The following is a 9,596-nucleotide window of genomic DNA, read 5'->3' as shown; positions in this document are numbered from 1 at the left end:
CCAATTCATTTATCCTCCTGGAATTTGTCTTTCTTCTTTTTCTTTGTTGTGAGGTTATATATTAAAGGTATGGGCATACAGACATTACGAAAGATAAGGGCTATCACGGGAGGGAGGAAATCAGACAATAAATCCAAAGAAACCTACGGAAATTAAAAACCTTAACTCAGGGGCAGGGCAAGAGGCGACACGGTCTTTTCACAGAGCCGTTACACATAATGCAACTGTCGTCAGAGGCAGGAATGGAGAAGACTAGACATTCAGCTGCAGAAGGAAGCTGGGGTCTTGGTTTTAGAGCTTTCACTGTCTTTAGCATTCGGCTGGGCAGCAAGTGCCTTTTCCAGAGTAGGCCAGAGAACATAAGTCCAGTTTGGTTTTTAAGGCTTGAGTCAGCTCTGTGGCCAGCAGCTCGTGGAGGGACACACCGTCGTGGGAGTACACCCAGTTTCTCCCAGTCCAGTCGTAACGCTTGCGGACACTGGATGGTGAAGACAACCAGATTTGCTCGTTTGTGGTTTGCTTGTTGATGACGTACGTTCCTAGATCTCCACCCAGTTTAATTCTTAAAACACCACTCCCAAAGGAGACATCATAGTCTTCAAATGTGTAAGGTTTGTCTGCAAGGTCTTCAAAAAAACTCTGCTAAGGAGTCCAGCGTCTCCTCGGCCAGTCTTTCATAGGCGGTATTGTCCTGAGGGCCAGCGTCACCCAAAGTTCCCGTTGTCCTCAAATTCATCCAACAGACACACTGCTTTTTGACATTCAGGATCCGGTTGAGGCAGCAGAGACTCAGACTGGGCTGGCTGGGTGTGCCGGCCGCGGCGGTCCCGGTGCGCAGGCCCCGGCAGCCGTAGAGCTGGGGGTCCTTCGTTGGCCGCGGGGCCCCGGCGCGGGCCTAGGCAGAGCCCGGAGGCGCCGAGCGGGGCAAGAGGCTGGCGGCCGCTCGGCGCCCAAGCGTCCACATCGAAAAACCTTTTTCTTTTCCTAACTTGCAAACATCTGTTCATTCTAAATTTAATTTTTTAAACCCAAGCTGCCTATGGGGAAGATACCCACCCAAACTTTCTCTAGTTCCTTTAAATGAAGAATAAGTTTAAAAAAGAAATATTTTATTTATAGAAGTCTATAGACTCAAAATAGGAATTATCTTTCTTTCTTTATATTTATTTATTTTTGGCCATTTGGCTTGTGGGATCTTAGTTCCCCAACCAGGGATTGAACCCAGGCTCTCAGCAGTGAGAGAACAGAGTCCTAACCACTGGACCACCAGTGAATCCCCCCATAGGAATATTTTAGAGTTTCACGTCAATTTTTTAAGATAATGCTCTGTTTTGACAATCTTGTGACAATGTTGAGGATTTCTAGCCAACTTGTAGTGGAAAACACTTTTCTGCCTCTGATGTTATGATTCTACCAACAGTGATGGCATTTAATATAATCTAAACAATGTTAGTCCATAAGTAGAAAAGCCCCTTTCAACAGAGATGATTTTATTTTACAGAAAACAAGGGAAGTAATACCAAAGCTCTGTCGTCTCTATTTTTTTGGCCTCATTCCATGAAACAGTTGCTAAGGATATATTAATAAAATGTGTTACAAATGATATTTGCTAAATTTAGAGCAAAATTAGATTCTAGGGTGAAAATTTGGTAACCACTTATCCTTTGTTCTCCAACTGTTATTGTCTTACCACCATATCCCTCACCTTCTCCTGCTGCTTACTTTGAATAGTCTTCTCTGGCCATCGTCCAAGCTAGAATATCCCATTTATCAACCAACTGGATATCGTTGCATTCACATATTTTCAAACCTAATCTCAAATTACTAACCTGCATATGATACTTTGGCTAACTCTACCAGAATAGAGTATGATATCTTGTTTTTAGAAGAACCAAATGTGTCACTATATTTATATTTATGACCGGGTTTAAAAGAGAATCTGGTCATCAGCTTATTCGAGCCACGTTAATTTACGGAGCTGGTATTGCTGGAAGGTCTTTAAATGGCATCCAGACAACAGACCCATGCCACTGTCTTAGAACCAAAAGGGGATGCATTTCAATTAAACACATATTTTAGAAGTATTTGTGTTAGGCACTGTGCCAAGGACTGGGAGAGAATAATAAGCATGGATGTGGTCCCTGCCCATGAAGCTTGTCGTCTGGGAAAGATAGATATGTGTGTAAGAAAGATAAGATGTCTGTGTGCAGTGGATGTAAAAACTTCTTAAGGCAGAAATGGAACCAATTTAAGAATCAGGGTTTTAACATTTCCAAAATTAAACCAACAAATATTTTTAAGCATGGTCCCCGTTGATCCCAACTGTACCTTATTTGGTTGTAATTATCATCCCCTCTGTGCAGAGAGAGCAAAGCTCACCAACTGTTCCATATGTGCCCCCATGTTGCCTAGATTCTTTGCAGTGAGGTGGGGTAGCATGACCCATCTGGTCACTAGCCAATGAGCAGAACCCTAGAGGAGCTGGTATGAGTTCGTGTCTTGCTCTATTCCCCTAACACTGTGAACACTCAGGACTCATATCGTGATGGTGGATCACAAGACCAAAAGGAGCCTAGGGCAATGAGTAAATCACAGGAAAGGAAGCCCTGCAGAGTTGCCTGAACTGACCAAGAGTTTTATAGAGTGAGAAATAAACTTCTGTTAAACAAAATTGTTTAACTGCGGTTAAATAAACTTTTGCCAAAAGAACCTGTCTCATCCTAATGTACCGTCCCAACGCAATAAACAAAAAATGCTCTGAATCTTCATAATAAGAGTTTATTTTGGTTTGCATGCATTTGGCAAATCCCTATTGATCACTTACTATGCGTCAGGCCCTGCTTTAGGTGCCAAGAATACTGTGATGAACAAGACAAAGTCCCTGCAGCCACAAGGAGTATACATTTTAGTGGGGAAGACAGACAATAAGCAACTAAAAATTTCAGGTAGTGATAAATGCAACAAAAGAAACAAAGACCTTACTTCTTTTGTTGTTGTTGTTATAAATTTATTTATTTATTTTTATTTTTGGCTGCATTGGGTCTTTGCTGCTGTGCGCAGGCTTTCTCTAGTTGTGGCAGGCGGGGGCTGCTCTTCGTTGTGGTGCACAGGCTTCTCATTGCAGTGGCTTCTCTTGCTGCAGAGCACAGGCTCTATGCACACAGGCTTCAGTAGTTGTGGCACGAGGGCTCAGTAGTTGTGGCTCACGGACTGTAGAGCGCAGGCTCAGTAGTTGTGGCACATGGGCTTAGTTGCTCCCCGGCATGTGGGATCTTCCCGGACCAGGGCTCAAACCCGTGTCCCCTGCCTTGGCAGGCGAATTCTTAACCACTTGCCACCAGGGAAGTCCAAGACCTTACTTCTTAATCTTGCCCTATTTTCACCATGTCTCATCCCTCTCACATTGTTACTTTCCTCCCTACTCAACTCCTATTCTATGCTCCATCATTATGTTCATTGTCGCACCCATATCTTCAACTCACCCTTCTCTCCTCTCTTCATACTTGTCTGAAAAAAGGCCAACCTGGTTAAATCCAATTATTTGCCACCTTTATACCTAATCCTAGTAGCTGAATATGGCTGCAGAACAACAATAATCCTGACTGTTCTCACTTTGACTTCATGGCCACTAACCTCAATTGGTCCTCCTTGCCGCTGCCTGGCAACCCTACTACATTCTCTTGTCCACTCGTCTCCCATTCTCCTATATGACTAGCACACATTCCTCTCTCCTGAAACCTCCAACTGTCCTCTCCCACACTGACAGTCAATGATTTTGCTCCTGATTTCACTGAGAAGTTCAAAGGAATAAGAACTTCTGAAGTTCCCACAAATCTGCCAACCTCACCCACTGTCTAAAGCCGTATCCTCTGTCTTCCCTTCTGCTACTACGTAGAAATTGTCCTAAGGACAGCTCCTCCACTTGTGTACTAGGTTCCGTTGCCTCTCATCTCCCATGTAGACATGAAGATGTGTCACCTAGATCCCCCTTCAAGGAAGGACCTGTTGCTCAGCTGCAGAGCCCGCAGTCAGCAGACAGCCTCCATGGTCAGCTTGTTCAGCGGCTGCCCCATCTGTGGTCAACTTCATCCCAGGTCATGCCCTTCCTGGAGCAGCTTGCATGCAGTGACTGGGCAAGGCGGGGGTATAAAAGCTCAGCCACGCAGGACACTCTGAAGAGCTGTACTCACTCCAGAACTCCCCATGGAGTTGGCTGAAGCTTGGCCAGTTCTGCTTTACAGTTTGACCTCTTCCTCTGCCCACTCTTGCTTTCTCCCCCTTCCTTTCACAGGTACTGATTCCTAATCAATATCTGACACCCCAGATTCTGTTTCAGCATCTGCTTACAGAGCCCAACTTGACATACCAACTTTAGGTCAGCTCCAGCTATTGTCCCCTCCTTCTCTTTCATCACCAATTTCCCCCTCCCTACTGATTCATTTCCATCATCACATAAACATACAGTAATATCTCCCTACTTAAGAACCAAACTCCCAGGTCTTCCCTGGTGGCGCAGTGGTTAAGAATCTGCCTGCCAATGCAGGGGACATGGGTTTGAGCCCTGGTCCAGGAAGATCCCACATGCCGTGGAGCAACTAAACCCGTGCGCCACAACTACTGAGCCTGCGCTCTAGAGCCCACGAGCCACAACTACTAGCCCACGTGCCACAACTACTGAAGTCCGCACGCCTAGGACGCATGCTCCGCAACAAGAGAAGCCACAGCAATGAGAAGCCCGTGCACCACAATGAAGAGTAGCCCCCTTTCACTGCAACTAGAGAAAGCCCGCGCGCAGCAACCAAGACCCAACGCATCCAAAAATAAATGAATAAAATAACTTGATAAAAAAAAAAAAAGAACCAAACTCTCTTTGAGTTACTGCTCCATTTTTCTGCTCCCCCGAAATAGTAAAATTTCTGGAAAGTGTCTGATTCCATTCCTTACCTACCTGTCTCTCTCTAACCCCACTCCTGGCACCTTCATACTCACCACTGCAGAGAAACAACTCTTGTCAGTGCCGCTGATAACTCATCATTCTTATACCCAGCGGTCAATTCTGAGTGCTTATCTCACCTGACCTTTTAGTAGCTTTGACCCAGCTGATGGCTCTCTCAGCTTAGATACTTCTTAACCACTTAGCTTCTGAAGCTCGACATTTTCGCTTGATTTTCCTCCCACTTCACTGGGTTCAGTTGCTCCTTGTCGTCTCCTTGGCTGGTTCCACTTCCTCTCCTGAACCTCTAAACACTGGTGAGCTCCAGGGTACAATCTTGACCCTCTCCTCACCTCTGCTGATGTTCACTCTGTTAGTGCGCTCCTCCAGGCTCAGAGCTTTAAATACCATCTACTACGTGTTGACAGCTCCTACATCTATATCTTGGGCTAGAGTTTCACCTGAATGGCAGACTTTCGTATCCAACTGCCTAGCCTGAATCTCCATTTGGATGTTAGCAGGAATCTCAGATCTAACAGGCCTAAAAAATAACTGACTTCCCTCTCCACTACTCCTTGCCCCTCCCCTAATAAAAGCCCGCACCCTCCCCCAACCCCTGAGGTCTTCCTCATCTCAGCAAATACATACTCTGTTCTGGTTATTGAACCAAAAACCCAAGGTCATCATTACCCAAATTCAGTACTCTAGAGAATTCTTTAGAATATATCTAGTCTTTCTCCACTGCTCTCATTTACTTAAGATCTCTTTTCAAATGCCATCTTATTAACAAGATCTTCCTTAATTATCAAATATGTAAAATAAAATCCCATCCATCCTACTGGTCCTTCCTATCTCCTTTAACCTGCTTTACTTTCATAGCTATTTGTCATACAATAAATTCACTTGTTTGTTCACTGTCTCAACTAGAATGTAAACTTGAAGATGGCAGGGACTTAGTCCTAGTGACAGGCAGAGAGTAGGTGCTCAATAAATATTTTTTTAAAATTAATTAATTTTATTTTATTTATTTATTTTTGGCTGTGTTGGGTCTTTGTTGCTGCGCGTGGGCTTTCTCTAGTTGCGGAGAGCAGGGGCTACTCTTCGTTGCGGTGAGCAGGCTTCTCATTCTGGTGGCTTGTCTTATTGCAGAGCACAGGCTCTAGGCGCGCGGGCTTCAGTAGTTGTGGCACGTGGGCTCAGCAGTTGTGGCTCGTGGGCTCCAGAGCGCAGGCTCAGCAGTCATGGCGCACAGGCTTAGCTGCTCCACGGCATGTGGTATCTTCCCGGACCAGGGCTCGAACCTGTGTCCCCTGCACTGGCAGGCAGATTCTTAACCACTGCGCCACCAGGGAAGCCCCTCAATAAATATTTTTGAATGAATAAGTGAATGACTGAAAAAGAATGGAAAGGGAATAGTGATGCTATTGGGATAGAAGAAGCACTTGAGCATAGAGCTAAATGATGTGAAGGTACAAATCACTTGAAGATTCTGAGGGAAAAGCAGTCCTGGCAGAAAAAAGGTGGAGAGCCCAAAGGTAGGGGTGAGCTTGGCTTTATGGGGGAACATCAAAGGTATGTGTGGCTGAAACAGCCAAGAGTGTCAGAGAGATGAAATCAAGATTGTCAGCAACTGGATGATGTAGGACCTTATAAACCATGTGGACAAAAAAAAAATTGTTGCCTGCCATTTCAGTAAACAAAGAATGTTGCCTGTCATTCCAGTAAACAGCAAATGTTACCACCATCAAGCCATCAGCCACTGCACCCTGAGGGGAATTCAGGACAGAGAAAAACAGGATACTGGCCCTAGATAGTTAAGATGCATTTCTAAGGACTTCCCTGGTGGCGCAGTGGTTAAGAATCTGCCTGCCAATGCAGGGGACACGGGTTCGAGCCCTGGTGCAGGAAGATCCCACGTGCTGCGGAGCAACTAAGCCTGTGTACCACAACTAATGAGCCTGCGCTCTAGAGCCCGTGTGCCACAACTACTGAGCCTGCGTGCCACAACTACTGAAGCCCATGTGCCTAGAGCCGGTGCTCTGCAACAAGAGTAGCCACCGCAATGAGAAACCCGCGCACCGCATCGAAGAGTAGCCCCTGCTCACCGCAACTAGAAAAAGCCCGCGGGCAGCCACAAAGACCCAATGCAGCCAAAAATAAAAAATAAAAATAAATAAATTTATAACAACAACAAAAAAGAAGTAAGGTCTTTGATTCTTTTGTTGCATTTATCACTATCTGAAAATTTTAGTTGCTTATTGTCTGTCTTCCCCACTAAAATGTATACTCCTTGTGGCTGCAGGGACTTTGTCTTGTTCATCACAGTATTCTTGGCACCTAAAGCAGGGCCTGACGCATAGTAAGTGATCAATAGGGATTTGCCAAATGCATGCAAACCAAAATAAACTCTTATTATGAAGATTCAGAGCATTTTTTGTTTATTGTGATGTGATGGTATATTAGGATGAGACAGGTTCTTTTGGCAAAAGTTTATTTAACAGCTGTTAAACAATTTTGTTTAACAGAAGTTTATTTCTCACTCACTGCAACTAGAGAAAGCCTGCATGCAGCAACAAAGACCCAATGCAGCCAAAAATAAAATAAATAATTTATTTATTTTTAAAAAAGAGATGCATTTCTAAGGAATGATTTCCAATGAGCCCAATCTCTTGCATCTTCCCATTCATAGAAAAGCAGTAAAATCATTAACTTGAGATATCTTTTTTTTGTGATTAGCAGTAATCTTTTGATGTTTGACTACATGTTTTTGTTTGGGTTTTGTTGTTGTTGTTTTGTGGGTTTCGTTCAGCAAAAACTCCGATATATCCTGGCTCTTCCCTTACTTATTCAGAGCAGTTCCTCAGAGCGATCTGAGAGGCTGTCTCCCAGGCCATAGTCCTCAGTAAGTTCCCTGAATAAAACATAACTCGAGGCTTCCCTGGTGGCACAGTGGTTGAGAATCTGCCTGCCAATGCAAGGGACACAGGTTTGAGCCCTGGTCTGGGAAGATCCCACATGCCGTGGAGCAACTAAGCTCGTGCACCATAACTACTGAGCTTGCGCTCCAGAGCCCGCGAGCCACAACTACTGAGTCCGCGTGCCACAACTACTGAAGCCCACGTGCCTAGAACTCGTGCTCTGCAACGAGAGAAGCCAGTGCAATGAGAAGCCGGTGCACCACGACGAAGAGTAGCCCCTGCTCGCCACAACTAGAGAAAAGCTCGGGCACAGCAATGAAGACCCAATGCAGCCAAAAATAAATTTATTAAAAAAAAAAAAAAAAAGTAACTCGCAACTTTTAGGTTGTGCATTTTTCTTTGGTGGACAACCATAAGTATTTTGAATTTTATTCCAAGTATGATGGGGAATCATTGGAGAGTCTTAAGCAAGCGAGTACCCAATCTGATAATTAAAACAAAAATACAAACAAATCACCTTGGCTGCTACGTGATTAGTAGGAGGTGGGGCTAGCAATGTGGAAGCCACTTGACCAGTGAGGGACTATGTCCAAATCCAAGCAACAGAGTGGACAGGAGCTGAGTGACATCAGTAGAGTGAAAAACGGTTTTAAATTTGAGAGTATAAGTGACAGGATTTGCTTATGTTTTCAGTACGGGCACAAAAGGAAAAAAGAAGATTCAAAGAAAATGTCTAACTTTTGCCTTACAAACCGGAGTCCATTCAGGGAAATTTAACTGATCATATTTCTGTTAAATTCATCCAGTAAAAGGATCCTGTGGGCAGACAGTGGTTGAGGACTTCGGGGTGGGGGGGCGGGAATGAAGGGAATCAAATACAGTAAGGGGGAGCATTTGGGCGGGGGAAAGCACTGTGTTGTGTTTTGTTTTTTTTTTAAACGAAGCCAAAAGATGAGTTTATTGCTAGGGTTTCGACCTGCAAGCCCGAAAACTCAAGGGTATGGGAGCAATGTGTTCACTTTTTTAAACGTTGAGTTTTAAAGGATTCTGCGGAGCTGGCCTAAACTCTGGGAGAAGAGCCTGGACTGGGTGATACCGTATTTCCTCTATTATAACTAACACACATGATTTCCCCCTACATTTACAGGTCTGGAAATCTTTTTCTCTCCGGTGACTGTGAATTTTCAACGTGGTAGGGGCTTTTCCCTTGCGGTGCACCTTACAAGCGACGGGGTCCTCCGAAATACAGCAGATTCGGAAGTCATCACCAGCGTGATCTCTGGGACCCAAATGAGATCGCTCACTTAGTTATTCCCCTCAACCTCTGGGAAATACTGTAGCAGCGACTTCACGGGATATAAACTTCTTCACCACCCTCCGCCCGCCCCCTCGCGGACCCGCGGCCGCTCCTCTTTTCCGGGAACGAGCCACGGAGACAATACACAGGCAGGCCCTCTAGCGTTCTTCCGCTCGGCGCCGCCACGCCGGTCCCGCGCCCGCTCCCGCCCGCCGCCCGGGAAGCGGCCTGTCCGCTTTTCAGGCAGAACGCCGACCAGACGCCGGACGCCGCCGGGGGCCGCCTGGGAGCGCGCGGCCCCTGCGCCCGCGGCCAGGGCCACCCTCGCGCCCCCGCCCCAGCCTAGCCCGCCGGGGCTTCCCACAGAGGCGCCGGCCCGCCCCGCCTCCCCCACTCCGCGCGCGCCAACTTCCAGCTCACGGCCCTGATTGGCCGCCGCATTCCCGCT

At 46.0% G+C, this 9,596-nt stretch overlaps 1 protein-coding gene across 1 annotated transcript; it reads right to left on the bottom strand.

Moving 5' to 3' along the window:
- Positions 1 to 309: 309 nt before the first annotated feature.
- LOC309828861 (frataxin, mitochondrial-like) lies at positions 310 to 964 on the bottom strand (the record flags this gene model as incomplete). Its single annotated transcript, XM_082664452.1, is given in 3 exon segments — positions 310 to 636; positions 638 to 895; positions 899 to 964. Coding segments are annotated over 3 exon segments (651 nt in total).
- Positions 965 to 9,596: the final 8,632 nt, after the last annotated feature.

This window comes from Grampus griseus (genome assembly GCF_964374135.1).
Source record: "Grampus griseus genome assembly, chromosome: 10".
Taxonomy (NCBI): Eukaryota; Metazoa; Chordata; class Mammalia; order Artiodactyla; family Delphinidae; genus Grampus; species Grampus griseus.
This window is presented reverse-complemented; position numbering and strand designations above follow the sequence as displayed.